Raw genomic sequence first — 17929 nt, 5'->3', positions numbered from 1 at the left:
TTCCGTGGACCCCGACAAGACATCAAACCATCTTTGCGCCAGGGCGGCCTGGCTTGGCCTACTCTCCTGTCTGGACTTGCTCCATCTTGAAACTGAATCACGACTTCTCCGTGCACACCTCTGACCACGCCTCCCCACGAAGCTGTCTTTTCCACAAAGGAGTGCAGCCCCGGGCCAGGAAAAAAAAGTTCGGCTTTTAAACTTTAAAAGCAAATGTTAGGGGGGTAGGATGAGGGTGAGGGTGGGGGTAGGGGCGGGCGTAGATTCCCGGCCTCAGACCGAAGCTAAGGTCTGCAGAACGCCGGGTCAGCCCGGCGGTTGTCGCTCAGGCACGCGGGGGCGTGGCCTTCCAAACCGGCCAATCAGAGGCCTCCCTGGAGCGGATGGGCGGGGCTCCGGCCGGCTCCGGCGTGGAGGTCGTCTCTCCCGTGGCAACGCGCCGGGTCGCTCCGCCGCCGCCGCCTCACAGCGGCCCGGGGGCTTGGCCGCGGCGGAGTCGCGCTGTGGTCTGTGCCGCTCCTGAGAGTCGCGGGCCGGACTCGGCGAGAACCAGGAAGCCTAGAAATGGTGAGTGCGGGCCGGGCACGGAGGGGGAGATATGGTGCTGGTAGTCGGAACCGCCGGAACCTGCCTGGCCGGCAGGCCGGCCGGCCTCCCCGGGATCCGGTCCGGGTCCATCGCCCTGATGCCCCGGCCCGCCGCCCGCACCCGGCCCGCCGCCCGCACCCGGCCCGCCGCCCGCACCCGGCCCGCCCCGAACCCGGCTCCTCCGGCCCGCGGCGCGGGGGCTGGACCGCCGCCGGGACCCGGGCGTCCTGTCTGTCCGCTCTCCGCGGGGCCCGTCGGGCCTGGAACCTCGGTTGGCAGCTCGGCGCCCGCCGCCCGCCCGGCGTCCCCGCAGACGGTGCGGCCGCGGGCAGGGTCGCGGGGAGACCGTCCTGACTCCTGCTCCCGAGTTTGTCTGGGGGAGGAGCGCTCATCTCTCCCCATCGGCCTTGGTGGTTTTTGTTTTTTTCATGAGTTTTCCAGATGTTGGGGGAGCAGGGTGTCAAATCCACGTCCCGGTCCCCCAGCCAAGCTCTTCCTGGGGCTGGCAAAAAAATAAATAAATAAAATAAAAATAAAAATCCCTGGATTTCCAGGTCCCTTCCCTCGTTCCTAAATGCGCTTCCCCTCTCCGATTCACTACGTCATCGGTGGTGCATCTGAGACAGCCCCAGTATTTTACTTTTTAAAGAAATATATATTTTTTTTATTGATTTTCTTATAGAGAGTTGGAAACATCGATGAGAGAGAAACATCGATCAGCTGCCTCTTGCACACCTCCTTCCTGGGGATGTGCCCGCAACCAAGGTACATGCCCTTGACCGGAATGGAACCTGGGACCCTTCAGTCCGCAGGCCGACGCTCTATCCACTGAGCCACACCGGCTAGGGCAGTATTTTACTTTTTTTATCCGTCTTTCACATAGTCATGAGGATATGTTTTGTTGGTGGTGGTGGTGGTCTGTATATTTTTACGTGAGAGGAAATCTGAGAGTAACCACCAGGAACAAACACGTTGTATGAAATTCCCGTTCCTCTCCCCCAGGAGCTTGGCTGGGCTCAGGCATCGTCCGGGAACCCTTTGGATGGAGGTCCCTTTGTTGTTAGTCCTCTGGTGAGGCCTTCTTCTGCATTGATTTTTAGAGAAAGCGGAAGGGAGGGGGAACGACTGGGAGAACCGTGCACCCGAGAGGGACACACGGATTGGCTGCCTCCCGCACCTGCCCCACCTGGGGCTGGGGGTCGTGCGGGCGACCCTGCAGTCCGGGGGCCGAAGCTCTGTCCCCTGAGCCAAACCGGTGAGAGCTGGGGGTTCCTTTTTGAAATCTTTTCTGGATTTGTCACCCTAATGAGGTTTATTGATTTATTTGTCTTCGTTTTTCGGTGGGGATAGCATGTATTTCCGTCAATAGAGCAAGAATGGCAGTGTGAAAATAGGTCTAAAGAGGCAAGCGAGTGGAGACTTTCAGAAAAAAGTTCCAGTATCCCCAATCAATTTGTAAAGAATTCTGATTTCACTGTTTTTCTTCCCTTCAGCATGTGTAGTGAGTCCCGAGGTCTCTTTACTTTTGCATGTTTTCAAGTGAAATTCCAGAGCTTAGGCTTGCAGAGCAGAGGTGTTCAAGTGTGATTAATTACTTCAAAACAATGTGTTGCCATGGAAATCATAATCAACAGACAGCTTTTTTTTTTTTTTTTTTTTTTTCCTGAATGGAACAGATACTTGGGCTTTTCTGGTTTAACTGATAAAAAGCAGGTTACAGTCTTCTTTCCCCTTTCCACATTATCACTGAATTTGAGTGATTTTGCTGTATTGTTCAAACATTGATGTAATTTAACTATCAGGGGTAGTACCTACAGTGGAGATCTCCAGAGGGGAGCAGAGACTTGTGGCCAGTCACACAATCTAAGGCCCCCTGAGTCTGCACAAGGCCCCCCTCCCCATTTGTTCTTCCTGGGGGGCCCCCCCTGCAGGTGTCCTGCCTCCTCACACCGGGCAGGGAAGGAGCCTTTACACTGAGAGGCTGCAGCCCTGGAGCTCGGGGGGTGCAGGAGCACAAGGAGGGAGAGGGGGGATGAGGCTCTGAGGCTGTGGTCTCTTAAGTCTAGACATTTTCAGATCCTCTTTTAGTTTTGCAGCCACAGTATAAGTGCACCAAGGTATAATTTTTGCACATAGTCTGTGGACAAAGGGTTTATGATTTTGGGAGTTCATTTGGGTCAAAACATTGAACAATATCAGGCTGAGAGTTGCCTGATGTGAATGGAAGCCTGGGGAGGGGAGCTCTTCTCTGCTGATTTTAGTTTGGTGGTATTCTGTGATTTTTTTTTTTTTTTTAAATTGTGTAGTAGTGCTTTAACAGATTTCTTCTTTTTTTTTTAATTTTTTTTTTAATATATTTTATTGATTTTTTACAGAGAGGAAAGGAGAGAGATAGAGAGCTAGAAACGCTGATGAGAGAGAAACATCAACCAGCTGCCTCTTGCACACCCCCTACCGGGGATGTGCCCGCAACCAACGTACATGCCCCTGACCGGAATCGAACCCAGGACCTTTCAGTCCGCAGACCGACGCTCTACCACTGAGCCAAACCGGTTTCGGCTGATTTTTCCCTATCTTCTCTTTTTGTTGTTGTTGTTTTAAATCCTCACCTAAAAATATTTTTTCCTTTTTCTTCTTTTTTGAGAGAGAGAGAGAGAGAGAGAGAGAGAGAGAGAGAGAGAGAGAGTAGGTGGAAGGGAGAGGGAAACATTGATGTGAGAGAGATGAATTGATTGGAGCTGAGACCCTTCGATGCTCTGGCCTACACTTCAACCACTGGCAACACTGGCCAGGCTTAATTTCTTTTTCTTTTTTTAAAAAATATATTTTATTGATTTTTTACAGAGAGGAAGGGAGAGGGATAGAGAGTTAGAAACATCGATGAGAGAGAATCATTGATTAGCTGCCTCCTGCACACCCCCCACTGGGGATGTGCCCGCAACCAAGGTACATGCCCTTGACCGTAATCGAACCCGAGACCCTCAGCAGGCTGACGCCCTATCCACTGAGCCAAAGCGGTTCGGGCTGCATTTCTTCTTTGTGTTATGGGTCTCATTTCTAGATTTTTGTTTTGTGATTAACATTATGTTTACACAAAAAAGTTTCAGAGATACAGTAGTCTTTTTTTCTTCTAATTGTATCTTATCTCCACTTATCTATGCACATTTAGTTCTTTCTCTCCCCTTTTAAATGTTTTTGTTGTCACAAATTATCCCTTTTTATGTTGTCTATTCATTCCCAAATTCCCTGGCGATAAAGCCCTTAACCCAGGCATTGCCCTGCCCAGGACTCAACTGTGACCTCCTGGTTCATGGGTTGACACTCACCCACTGAGCCACCCTGAGGGGCCTATTGTCTTTTAAAATTATTTTTACCCCTTTAATCTCTTTATTATATTTGAGTTTAATACCCTATTCTGAACAATTGATGTTACAGTTTCCTGCTTCTGTCTCTGTTATCTTTGTCATCTTACCATTTTATATCCTTTTGTCTTTTTATTTAGGTAGAACTACATTCAGCATTTTTTGTAGTGTAGAACTTATGTTAGTAAACTCCCTCAGCTAAGTATGTCTGGAAAAGCCTTTGTTTCTCCTTCATATCTAAAAGATAACTTTGCTGCATATATTATTCTGAGCTGGGGATTTCTCTCTTTCAATATTTTGAATATTTGATTCCACTCTTTCCTGGCTTGCATGGTTTCTGCTGAAAAATTCAAGTATAATATAATGGGGTTTCCTTTCTGATTTCTTCTTTTCCCTGGCTGCCTTGAGAACTCTTTGTTACTAATTTTTGACAATTTTATTTTTTATTTTTAAAAATATATATTTTATTGATTTTTTTTACAGAGAGAAAGGGAAAAGGATAGAGAGCTAGAAATATCGATGAGAGAGAAACATCGACCAGCTGACTCCTGCGCAGCCCCCACTGGGGATGTGCCCGCAACCAAGGTACATACCCTTGACCGGAATCAAACCTTTCAGTCCGCAGGCCGACACTCTATCCACTGAGCTAAACTGGTTTCGGCAGTTTTTGACAATTTTAATATAATGTGCCTGGTAGAATGTCTTTTTGCATTGAGATCATTAGGTATCCTGTTGGCTTCTTGGATTCAAGGGTCCAGACTATCTCTTTCTATAGGTTTGGGAAGTTCTCGTTGAGTTTTGAATAGTCACTCTGTTCCTTTATTCCTCTTTTTTCCTACTGATATACCCAGTATTTTTAAATTGCTCTTTCTAATAGAATCAGATCATTCTTGTAGAAGTTTTATTTTATTTTATTTTTTTTACTCTCAATTCTCTCTCTTATATCTGAGTCATTTCTAGATTTCTATCATCAATATTACTAATTCTTTCCTCCATCTGGTCTGCTCTATTTCCTAAGCTCTGTAATTTATTTTTCATGTCATTTATTGAGTTCTTCACCTCCAGATTTTCAATTTGGTTCTTTTCAAATTTTTAATGAAGTACTTACTTCTTTTGTTCATTGATTTAATTCCTGAGCTCTCTGAACCAACTTTCTGAGTTTTCTTGTATCTCATTGAGTTTTTCCAGAACTGCAATCTTAAGTTCTGTCATTTAAGTCGTGGTGTTCCATGTCTTTAGGTTTATTTTTATTATCTTTCTGAACTACCTTGTTACCTTGGCTATTCATGATAGGTGGTGGGTTATTTCTCTGCTTGGGATTTTAATTGAATTAAATCTATTTTTAAGTACTTGTTTATTTTTGTTTTATTTGTTTATTTTAACTTTTTAGCAAGTTGGTAAGTAGAGATTTTTAAATTTTTATTGAATTTATTGAGGTAAAATTATGTTTCAAGTGTGCAGTTCTATAATATATCGCCTGTGTATTATATTTACCACTCAAAATCAAGTCTTCTATCACCATTTATCCCACTTTACCTTCTACCTGCCCCTGTCCCTGCCCCTGCCCCTGCCCCACACTCTTCTTTCTCTTTGGTAATCACTATACTGTTGTCTGTACCTCAGTTCTTTTTTATTTTTTCATTTTTTTTTTCTTAATCCATTCACCTTTTGCCCCCAGCCCCCTAATTCCCTGCCCTGCCCTTCTGACATCTGTCAGTTGTTCTCTGTATATGAATCTGTTTTGCTTATTTTGTTGATTAGTTTCAGCATATAAGTGAAATCATATGGCATTTGTCTTTCTCTGGCTGGCTTATTTCACTTAGCATTGCCAGTAGGTGGTGCTGTAGTGCAAGTTTTCATTTTCTCTTACCTGCGCTACTTGTAACTCTGGACTAGGTGAAGTGGTGTTGCCTTAGCAGAGAAAATACGCTGTATTGCTTGACCAGATGGGTGTCCTCTTTGGAGTCCAATTGCCTCAGTCTCAGTACACCGCCCTCTGATGGAATGTGGCAAATGATGGGGTCATGGTTCATGTGTTCCCAGCACCAATTTCCTGCAACCAGAAACTGCCAGCTACACTGTACTGTGTTGTGTCAGGACTCTCTCTACCATGTGGGTAGGGCAGTGGTAGGAGGACAAAGTAGGTTTGTGTGTCTGTAGCTCTGTTCTTTCCAGTGGGGTCAATCACAATGAGTTTCAGGACAACTTGGACTAGAATATTGTTTCTGCCCCTTGGAGATCTGCCAAGCGAGGGTTATAATGCTGGCGGCAGGAGAGGGGCTGGTGGTGACAGGGACTCAGAAATGTGAGGGTGGGCAGATTCCCATGTCTGTGGCTTTGTTTGACTGATGGGGGCTGGTCCACCACTGCCACCCTTTGCACCATTTCTCTGCCCCTGATCCTGGACTTAGCCTTCACTGCGCCAGCATCCTCTGGGGCCTCAGCAAGCCCTGGGCTACGTCTGTGACTCTCCTGTCTGCAATTCCCTGCTTGCTCCCACATGCCCATCTTCAAATGTCTGAATACATAGGTCTTTCAGATGAGTTTGTGTGTTAAGCAGGGACTTCTTTGTTGAGTTATAGCTGTCCAAGTTATAATTTCACCTGGAGGTCTTCTTATGTTACCATGATGCTAAGTGTTTTTGTTTCTGGACTCTATTCTGTTCCATTGATCTATGTGGTTGTTGTTTTGCCAGTACCATGTTGTTTTATTATTATAGCCTTATGGTATAGTTTGATATCAGATAGTGAGATATCTCCAACTCTGTTTTTTCTTTTTGATGCAATGGTAAATGTAATGAGGTTTTTGGGGTGTTTTTTTTTTTGTTTTTTTTTTAAGCTCTTGGCTTTTTAAAAACATTTTCATTGATTTCAGAGAGGAAGGGAGAGAGCTAGAGAGATAAAAACATCAATGATGAGAGAATCATTGATTGGCTCCTCCTGCATGTCCCCCACTGTGGGAGATCAAGCCCACAACCCAGGCTTGTGCCCTTGGCCGGAATCGAGTCAGGGAACCTTTAGTCCACAGGCCAGCGCTCCATCCACTGAGCCAAACCAGCTAGGGCATAATGGTTTATCTTAATTTCTCTTAGTTGCCCATTATGACTTTAAATTTTCTTAATTTCTCTGAATTACACATAATGAAGTTTTTTGTGGGCTTTTTAAAAATACATTTTTATTGATTTCACCTCCCTTACTGGTCTAGATTTATATAGTACCATACTGGTTCAAATGAGTTCAAATGAGTTGAATGAAAAATGCCCTATTTCAGTCATACCCTGTTTCCCCGAAAATAAAACAGTGTCTTATATTAATTTTTTCTCCCAAAGTTGCGCTAGGTCTTATTTTCGGAGGATGTCTTATTTTCGGGGAAACACGGTAGTATCAGTGTGAATTGTAATGAGTCTGTCTTCATTTTTTTTTCTACCACAAGTTTTTGTGTATTTGTGAGTTTTTTTAGAGCAACTTGAGTATCCCCACAGTTTGCACACTTTTTTTTTTTTTAATCTTTACCTAAGGATATTTTTTCCATTGAATTTTAGAGAATGACGAGGGGTAGGGAGGAGAGAGAAACATCAATGTGAGAGAGACATATTAACTGGTTGCTACAAACTGGGGCCAGGAATCGAACCTGCAACCGAGATGCATGCCCTTGCCTGGGAATCAAATCCAAGACCCTTTGGTCTGCGACCAACGCTCTAATCATTGAGCCAAACTGGCCAGGCAATTTTTTTTTTACATCTTGTATGACTGTGGTACATTTGTAACAATTGCTCAACCAGTATTGATAAAATGCACTGTTTATAATGGCATTGATTTGTTTTATTGATAATGTGGGTTTTGGCAGATGGTTTCCTGTTTGTTTGTTTTTATTTTTGCTTTTATTCCCGAGGGTGCTGGGGGTGAGGGAGCAGGGAGCCGCATGCGCTCCACCCCCACCCCTTCGTCCCCTCCATGCAGATTGGCAGATGTTTAATGACATGTATCCTGTATTTCTGTATCATATTCTTTTTTTTTTTTTTTTTTTTTTTTTCTTTTTAATATATTTTTATTGATTTTTTTACAGAGAGGAAGGCTGAGGGATAGTTAAACATCAATGAACCTGGAACCTTTCAATCTGCAGGCCTCTGCTCTATCCACTGAGCCAAACCGGTTAGGGCTGCACTGTGGTTTTTTTTTTTTTTTTTTAATAAGTTTTTATTTTTCATATTATTACAAATGTTCCTTCCCCCCCCCCCCCACCATTGCTCTCCTCCACCAGGTTCCCACCCCACCCTCTGCCCTTTCCCCTCTCCCCATTGTCCTCATCCATAGGTGCACAGTTTATGTTCAGTCTCTTCCCACGCCCCCCTCTCCCCTTTTCCCCAAGAATCGTCAGTTCACTCCCCTTCCATACCTCTGATTCTATTATATTCAACAGTTAATATTGTTCATCAGATTTTTTTAATTTCCTTGGTTTTTAGATTCACTTGTTGATAATTACGTATTTGTTGTTCATAATTTTTATCTTTGTTTACTTTCTCTTCTGAAAGAACCCCCTTCAGCAATTCATATAATTCTGGTTTGGTGGTGATGAACTCCTTTAGCTTTTTTTTATTAGTGAAGCTCTTTATCTGACCTTCGATTCTGAGTGATAGCTTTGCTGGGTAGCTTATTTTTGGCTGTAGGTTCTTGCTATTCATCACCTTGAATATTTCTTGCCATTCCCTTCTGGCCTGCATGGTTTCTGTTGAGAAGTCAGCTGACAATCGTATAGGTGCTCCTTTATAAGTTACTACCTTCTTTGCTCTTGCTTCTTTTAATATTCTCTCTTTATCTTTTGCTCTTGGAATTTTAATAATGATGTGTCTCGGTGTGGTCCTCTTTGGATTCCTTTTGTTTGGAGTTCTGTGCGCTTCCTGGACTTGTAAGTCAAATTCTTTCCCCAGGTGGGGGAAGTTTTCTGTCACTATTTCTTTCAGTATGTTTTCGATATCTTGCTCTCTCTCATCTTCTGGAACCCCCATAATTCTGATGTTGGTTCGCTTGAAGTTGTCCCAGAGGTTTCTTACATTATCTTCAATTTTCTGGATTCTCTTGCCTTCTAGCTTCTGTGGAGGAGTGTCTTCTGGCTCTTTATGTTCCAAATCTTTGACTTGATTCTTGGGATCTTCCCTTCTATTTTTAGGACTCTGTAGAATATTTTTTATTTCAGACAATGTATTCTTTATTTCTTGTTGATCCCTTATCATTTCTTGTTGGCTCCTTATTAATTCTAGTTGATCTCTTTTCATATCCTCATAGGCCTTATCCATCTTTTCTAGGAAATTCTTGAAAAACCTTATAAGCGTAGATTTGAACTCTATATCCAGACGCTTTTTGTCCTCCATTTCTTTCGTTTGTGATCTATTTTGTTGTCGCATTTCGCAGTTACAGATGGGACGGGGTTTCAGGGTGGAGCCTGCAGCTTTGGCTTCCGTCAGCCCCGCCCTCTGCGGGTCCTTCAGTGCTCGCTGCCGGCGCCTCTGAGAGAAAGGTGCCCTCGATTTTCGCCTGCTGCCAAACAGTCTATGCTCTCCCCCAATGAGCCCGGTATTGGGGTTCAGTTCAGTTGGAAGTGGAGTTGGAGGTGGCGTTCACAGCAGTCTGGAGCCCCAGTCTCCTTCCCGTCAGGGCAATCCCGCGGCACAGCCGACCATCCCTTCTCTGGGGGCAGTGTGCGCGCCTCCGGGACCTCCTTTCTCCGCTACCCCGGGGTTCCGACTTACAGCCCAGCTCCCTATGGCTGAGCCTGAGTCCCCGGGGTCTGGCCCAGAACTGGGGTTCAGAGCAGTCAGGGGCCCAGCACAGTCGGAGTTTTCTCTCCTTCCCGCTTGGGAACGTCCGCCAGGCACTCGGCCTCCCTCCTCTCCGGCTCTGTCCTCTCCGCGCGCTGCGTGTCTCCGTACCTTAGGCTTTTACAGCTCCTCCGCGCTTCCTTCTGGTTTTCTCCTTGCTTCTTGTTGTAGGATTTCCAGTCAGTCGACTTTCCTGTAGTTCTGGGTAATGTCCATTTTATATTTTAGTTGTATTTTATTAAAATTGTTGTGTGCGGCTGCGGCTAGTTGCCTACCCGAGCAGCCATCTTGGATTCTCTCTGCACTGTCCTGTATTTCTGTATCATATTCTTTCACTTGCTTTTTCCACAAGCCTCAATTATGGGAGTACATTCTTTGCAACATGTGGTGTACTCAGCTATGGGATTTGAGGTGTGCCCAGGATTTGAGACTTTTTGCTGCCTTACTCCACGTGGGAGCTTGGGAATTAGAGAACTTGGGAGTGTACCCTCTAGGGTGGCTGGTCAGGAAACACTTTCTTCTGCAATTTAAAAATGGAGATTTGAACGCAGTTGCAGTTGGCATTGGCAACTCTCAGTCTTCCTCAGGGTCAAGAGGGTTCAGGACAATGTTCTGTTTCTGCCATAAAGAGCTCTTCTGGGACATTCGTTACTGTATGTACCCATGTCTGCCAAAAATTGGCCCCATGCAGCCCTGAGGCACACGAGTACAGGGAATTTGTGGTCTGAGTTAGGTCCTTTACCTGGTGTCTGAACTCTGACTTCCAATTATCTTTATAGCCCATCACATTGGATGGAGAGAGAAAGGCAGAGGCAAAAGCAGCACTTTTTCACAAAAATATTTTGATTTTGTGAGCTGTGCCCTGACTACTTCTAAAGGCCCAGGATACTTTAGGGATGATGATGGCCAGCTGTACCTTATTAAAAGTCAGATTTCCACTGGTCTCTTAGACTTCTCATGTTCGGTGATGAGAAAAGGATTCCTGTTCTCCCCTACCCCCCATTAAAATTGTATGCATATCTGACCTTCTGCCTCTTGGAGGGCTCTAAGTGATTGTAATAATAGAGAAGATGAAGAGTTTTTCTCACAAGGTATTGATGGTCTTAAAATGATAATTTTGTTTGATTTGTATAGAATTTCTGTCAACATGCTCTGAACCCTGCCATTAGAGAGAAATAAGATGTAATGTGATCACAGTAAAAATGTGTAAATAATTTCCATGTGTACATCATGCTGTTAAATTTATAAGGAAGTATATTCATGTTAACCAATGTCATCACAATAAATTTAATAAAAATTTATAAGAGGAAGTGGGTTATGGACAGAGAGTAAGTTTCTGTTGATTAAATCATGGCGTGTTTAGAAATGATAAAATCATACATAAGCGTCCTATAAATGGAATATATATGTCATGTGCAGTCAATTTCATGCATCCTACTGTAAACCTACTTGGGATGTTTTAGGATCCTGTGGTCATTGAAGATGTGGCTGTGAACTTCACACTGGAGGAGTGGGCTTTACTGGATACTCCACAGAAGAAACTGTATAGAGATGTCATGAAGGAAACCTTCAGGAACCTGGACTCAATAGGTAAGGATGAGGCGACTCATCAGTTATCACTAGAGAACAAATATTTTTCACCATCTTTTTCCCAAGGTGCAGATTGTGGAAAGGAGGACATTGGTTAAGAAACTAGGCATAGGCCGAAACCGGTTTGGCTCAGTGGTAGAGCATCGGTCTGCGGACTGAAAGGTCCCAGGTCAAGGGCGTGTACCTTGGTTGCGGCCTCATCCCTGTGGAGGGAGTGCAAAGCTGGTCGATGTTTCTCTCTCATCCACATTTCTGGCTCTCTCCCTTCCTCTCTGTAAAAAAAATCAATAAAATATATATATATTTTAAAAATGCCAAAACCGGTTTGGCTCAGATAGAGCATCGGTCTGCAGACTGAAAGGTCCCAGGTTCGATTCCGGTCAAGGGCATGTACATTGGTTGCGGGCACATCCCCAGTAGGGGGTGTGTAAGAGGCAGCTGGTCAGTGTTACTCTCTCATCAATGTTTCTAGCTCTCTATCCCTCTCCCTTCCTCACTGTGGAAAAATCAATCAAATATATTAAAAAAAAGAAAAGAAAAGAAACTAGGCATAGTCACAGCTAATAATGAAATTGGAATCTAACAATTTTTTATAATGTATTACTGTTTTGGAATCATTTTTCTGGGTTTATATTTTAGGCCAAAACTGGGAAGATCATTACATTGAAGATCTGTACAAAAGCCAGGGGAGAAAACTAAGGTGAGTCACATTCACAATAGAAAGTAGTGTCTCGCTGAAACCGGTTTGGCTCAGTGGATAAAGCGTTAGCCTGCAGACTCAAGGGTCCCGGGTTTGATTCCGGTCAAGGGCATGTACCTTAGTTGCGGGCACATCCCCAGTGGGGGGTGTGCAGGGGGCAACTGATCGATGTTCTTCTCTCGTCGATGTTTCTAACTTTCTATCCTTCTCCCTTCCTCTCTGTAAAAAATCAATAAAATATTTTTTTAAAAAACTGATAAAGTAGTGTCTCATGTGAGAATCCTAGTGTTATGAATTTTTAAAAGAAGGAAACAAAATAAACAATTCTTACTTCAAATTTAGTTATTCTTAATTTTAACCAGAAATACTTTCTTTATATGTGACATAAATATTCAGTGTTTACAAAATAGTTTACTTGGAAACTGTATTAATAAGTGCTATATATTACTGTTTTGGTGAAGTCCTCCTGAAGAACATTCACTATATCCAACTTCAGAGAATTCAGACAAGGCAGGAAATTTACACATTTCATATAAATCCTAATAAATATTGTAGTTTGAAAAATACCATTTAAAAAAATCATTAATAATGTGCTTCTCATTTTTTTACAGAAGTCAAATGGTAGAAAGTCCCTGTGAAGGTAAAGAGGGCAGTCAACATGGAGAAAATTTCAGCCTTACCCCAAATCTCAGTCTGAACAAGAAAACTACTGGAGTGAAGCCACCTAAGTGTAGCATATGTGGAAAAGTCTTCATGCATTATTTTTCCCTTAATATGCATATCCGAGGTCACACTGGACACAAACCAGATGAGTATCTGAAATGTAGAGAGAGGCCATATAAATGTAAGGTGTGTGGGAAAGCTTATATTTCTTCAAGTTTATTTCAAATACATCAAAGGAAGCACACTGAAGAGAAAACCTATACGTGTAAGGAATGCGGGAAAGCCTTTCGTTTCCTCACATCCTTTCAAATCCATGAACGGGTTCACACAGGAGAAAAACAATACGAATGTGAGGAATGTGGAAAACCCTTCATGTGGCTCACAAGCTTTCGAAGACACATGGCCATGCACACCGGGTATGGACCTTATAAATGCAAACAGTGTGGAATGGTCTTTCGATATCATCAGGCTTTTCAGACCCATGAAAGAACTCACACAGGAGATAAAGCCTATGAATGTGCGCAGTGTGATAAAGCTTTTAATTCTCAACGAGGTTTCCAAATACATCAAAGCTACCACAAAGGGAAGCACCCCTATGTATGTAAACAATGTGGAAAAGTCTTTAGATACCATCATACTCTTCAAGCACATGAGAAGATCCACACAGGAGAGAAACTCTACGAATGTAAGCAGTGTGGTAAAGTTTTCAACTCTCATCGAGGTTTCCAGGTACATGAAAGATATCACAAAGGAGAGAAACCCTATGAATGTAAGAAGTGCGGTAAAGCTTTCAGTTCTCACCAAGGTTTTGAAATACATGTAAGAAATCACAAGGGGGAGAAACCCTATGAGTGTAAGGAATGCGGTAAAAGTTTTAGTTGTTACCGAGGTTTCCAATTACATGAAAGAAATCACAATGGAGAGAAACCCTATAAATGTGAATGTGGTAAAGCTTTTGTTTATTACTATGCCTTACAATTACACAAATCAACTCATACTGCAGAGAAATCCTATGAATGCAAGGAATGTGGGAAAGTCCTCAGCAATCACAAATGCTTAAAGAGACACGAGAAACTGCACACGGGAGAGAAATCCTATAAATGTAAGCAATGTGGGAAAGCCTTCATGCATCTGTCAGGATTCCGGACGCACATGAAAATGCACGCTGGGAATAGACCTTATCAGTGTAAGGAATGTGGGAAGGCTTTCATTTACCCATCAGGTGTTAGAGCACACATGATGCAAGTACATGTTGGAAATAGACCTTATCAGTGTAAGGAATGCGGGTTAGCATTTTATTTTCCCAGTACATTACGCAGGCATGAAATGACTCACACTGGAGAGAAACCCTGTGAGTGTAAACAATGTGGTAAGACCTTCAGAGATCACAGTTATTTAAAAATACACGAAAGAAGTCACACTGGAGAAAAACCCTATAAATGTAAGCATTGTGGTAAAGCTTTTATTTCTCAGCTAGGTTTCCAAGTACATGAAAGAAGTCACACTGGAGAGAAACCCTATGAATGTGAAGAATGTGGGAAATGCTTCGGTTATCCCAGTTCCTTCCGGAGGCATAAGAAGACTCACAGTAAAAGCCCTGTTGAATGTAAATAGCATAGGAAAGACTTCATTTGATCTACATGCTTACATGTCGGGTGGGGGTAGATATCAATATGAGTAACATGAAAAAGCTCGATGGAAATTAATCCATGTGTAATGAAACAGCTATTATAAACTAGAGGCCCGGTGCACAGAGTTGTGTACCGGTGGGGTCCCTTGGCCTGGCCTATGGGGATCAGGCCGAAACCAGGTATCCGACATCCCCCGAGGGGTCCCAGATTGCGAGAGGGCGGATCTCCGGTGACACACTCTGGAATCGGGCTCCCTTCTCTGATTCCAGGTGCGTCACCGGAGAACCGCAGCTGCCAAGTCACTGCAACTCAGCAGCTCCTGTGTTGAACGTCTGTCTCCTGTTGGTCAGTGCTCATCATAGCTGCTGGTCTAAAGGTCAGAGAGTCCCTTAGGCATTTATATGGAAAGATATAAGTATATTGTGTTTATCAAGCCTCCTTAAAGTACATTGTTGAACTATGAATTTCTAATTTTTTAAGCTGAATATTCAGATAACTGTTTGCCATAGAGTACGGTCTCGTGTGAATGGCAGTTGATCCTTGAACAATGAAGGTGTTACAGATGCTGACCTCCCACACAGTTGAAAATCTGAGTATAACTAGTCAGCCTTCTACAGCTTCAGAGCTGATGTTCGGGCTGTGTAGGTCAATTGAAAAAATCCATGAATAAGTGAATCTTTGCCGTTTGTCATTCCTTCAGGCTAGGACTTTAAATAATAGACTTTGCATTAAGACAGATCTGTTGTTGGACAATAAACTATAGAATTGGAGTGACGCTCCTAAATTGTGTTTGGCAATGGGTAATGTGACAATGTCTAAAATCTGTATCTTTTATGGTTCCATGGAAGCTACAGCTGAAAAGAAAGAGGAGAAGGAGGAATTGGAGGAGTCAGATGACAACATGGGAGTGACATGATTTGAAATTGTTCTACCAATTTTAGAGAGATGGTTACAAAAGACCCCTATTTTTGTCTTGATTCATCATGGTCACTGAATAGCTTTGTCTGATGATGGAAGTGATGACATTTTACTTTTTAACACAATAAGGGACTGCAAGGCTGGCTCCCAGTCCACTGGAACATCTTCCCTGCTCATGATCTAAATACTGATATGTATTGGACAGACACTGTTTATTACAAAGTACATAAGTGAAAACATATAAATCCCCTTAGTAAAGCACATGAAACGTTTTTGTCTCCTTTATAACTCAAATGAGTCCTATATGTTCAGGTAACTAGTGAAAAAACACAAACTTAGCAAGGGAGAAAGACATGGCCACTATTCCAATCAGGCCTTTGTTACTGAGAGATCATACTCTTGATGCTAATTTCTTAACATGCCTCGTCTAGATTCAAAACATACCTAGTTTAGCACAGGCCATCAAGGCACTGGGTCTTGGATATATAAATGTCTGTGGTCCTGATGTTCATAATTTTGTGAGAGAAGGGAGATGGTTAACAAATGGTAACACTTTGGTTTATAACATGAAAATAAGGGCTTGGGTAGAATATAAAAAATAATTTGAGCCAAGCCGGCGAGGCTCAGTGGTTGAGCATTGACCTATGAACCAGGAGGCCACGGTTCGATTCCCAGTCAGGGCACATGCCCAGGTTATGGGCTTAATCCCTCGTGTGGGGTATGCAGGAGGCAGCCGATCAGTGATTCTCATCATTAATGTTTCTTTCCCTCTCTCCTTTCCTCTCTGAAACCACTAAAAATATATTTTTTAAAAACTAATGTGTGACAGAAACCAGTTTGGCTCAGTGGATAGAGCATCGGCCTGTGGGCTGAGGGGTCCCGGGTTCGATTCCGGTAAAGGGCACGTACCTTAGTTGCAGGCTCCTCCCCGGCCAGAGCCCTGATCAGGGCATGTGCAGGAGGCAGCAAATGGATGTGTTTTTCTCATATTGATGTTTCTGTCTTTCTCTGTCTCTTCCACTCTCTCTAAAAATAAATGGAGCCATAATTGGTTTGGCTCAGTGGATAGAGTGTTGGCCTGCAGACTCAAGGGTCCCAAGTTCGATTCTGGTCAAGGGCATGTACCTTGGTTGCAGGTACATCCCCAGTAGGGAGTGTGCAAGAGGCAGCTGAATTGAGGTTTCTCTCTCATTGATGTTTCTAACTTTCTATCCCTCTCCTTTCTTCTGTTTAAAAAAAAAATCAATAAAATATATATTTTTTAAAAATAATAAAATAAATAAGTGGAAAAATATCCTCTGGTGAGGATTTAAAAAGAATAGGGGGAAATGACAAAACAATAGACATGGATAATAGATGAATAGTTCCCAGGTGGCTGTCAGGAAGCGGGAAGAGAGCTCTCACCAGTAATTGAATTAATTGGCTGCCACCTTGATCTTGGATCTTCCCAGTCTCCAGAACTATGAGCAATAACTGTCTGTCCTTCAAGCCACCTTGTCTGTGTTTAGAATCCTGAGCTGACGAAGAATTAAACCCATCACATCAGAGATGTGTCACAGAGGCGACAGTGTGCTGGGATTAAGCCTGAGCTTTGCAGTTGGAAAGAACGGAGGTCAGCCGAAACCGGTTTGGCTCAGTGGATAGAGAGTTGGCCTGCGAACTGAAAGGTCCCAGGTTCAATTCTGGTCAAGGGCATGTACCTTGGTTGCGGGCACATCCCCAGCAGGGGGTGTGTAAGAGGCAGCTGATCGATGTTTCTCTCTCATCAACGTTTCTAGCTCTCTATCACTCTCTCTTCCTCTCTGTAAAAAATCAATAAAAATATATTTAAAAAAAAAAAAAAAGAATGGAGTTCATCTTGGACAAGCCATTTGAGCTCTCCGAACCGCCGTTCGCTCTTCTGTGCAGTGCTAAGGCTGTTGTGAAGCCGCTTTTGAACTGTGTGACACACGGGCCGGCATGAGGTGAGCCTCGCTGAGGAGGGCAGGTGCTGCTGTTGCGTGTGCGGTTGTTCATGCGATGACACTGTGGGCTAGGCGGGGCCCGGTCCCCCACGACCTCAGGCGGCAGGCTGACGGGCTTGGGCCTCCTTCCAGAGCTGGGAGCCATGGAGAAGGGGAGCAGGGGAGAGGCAGGGAAAGATACCCTGGAGACAGGGATGGACAGGCAGGAATCAAAGGCCGGAACAGGCACTCAACGCCCAGGTGATGGGTGTCTGGCCCTGGGTGGTCGCCATGGGGATGGCAGGTGTGAGAGGAAGAGAGGTGTGCAGGACAAGTATAGGCGTGGTAACCCCATGACCCAGGTTGGGAGGAGCAGTTTAGGGGATATGGAGTATATCAGGAGTTCAGTTTTGACCTAGCTTTGTAAATAAATGGCAAAAATAAAAAATAAAAAAATTCCCTTCTTTCTGCCCGGGATAACTTTTTCTTTTTTTTAAATTCTCACCTGAAGATATTTTTCCATTGATCCTTTAGAGAGGGTGGAAGAGAGAGGGAAAGACAGAGAGAGGATCAATTGAGAGAAACATATCGATTGGTTGATGAGCCTGCAGCCAAGGTATGAACTCGTGAGCCTTGAGGGGAACCGAACCTGGGACCCTTCAGCCCACAGGCCACGCTCTATCCACTGAGCCAAACCGGTCAGAATGACAGTTCTCGCT

At 43.8% G+C, this 17929-nt stretch overlaps 1 protein-coding gene across 1 annotated transcript; it reads left to right on the top strand.

Annotated features, from left to right (window-relative positions):
• Nucleotides 1-393: 393 nt before the first annotated feature.
• Nucleotides 394-17112, top strand: LOC311623608 (uncharacterized protein). Its single transcript, XM_084885923.1, has 4 exons — nucleotides 394-567; nucleotides 11229-11355; nucleotides 11995-12055; nucleotides 12667-17112. The coding sequence occupies exons 1-4, from the start codon at nucleotides 565-567 to the stop codon at nucleotides 14330-14332; spliced, it is 1857 nt and encodes a 618-aa protein (XP_084742049.1). The 5' UTR covers nucleotides 394-564; the 3' UTR covers nucleotides 14333-17112.
• Nucleotides 17113-17929: the final 817 nt, after the last annotated feature.

The sequence above is a fragment of the Pipistrellus hanaki genome (genome assembly GCF_964339955.1).
Source record: "Pipistrellus hanaki genome assembly, chromosome: 5".
In the NCBI taxonomy this organism is placed as follows: domain Eukaryota; kingdom Metazoa; phylum Chordata; class Mammalia; order Chiroptera; family Vespertilionidae; genus Pipistrellus; species Pipistrellus hanaki.
The sequence above is the reverse complement of the archived record's forward strand: the minus strand, read 5'-3'. Positions and strand labels throughout refer to the sequence as shown.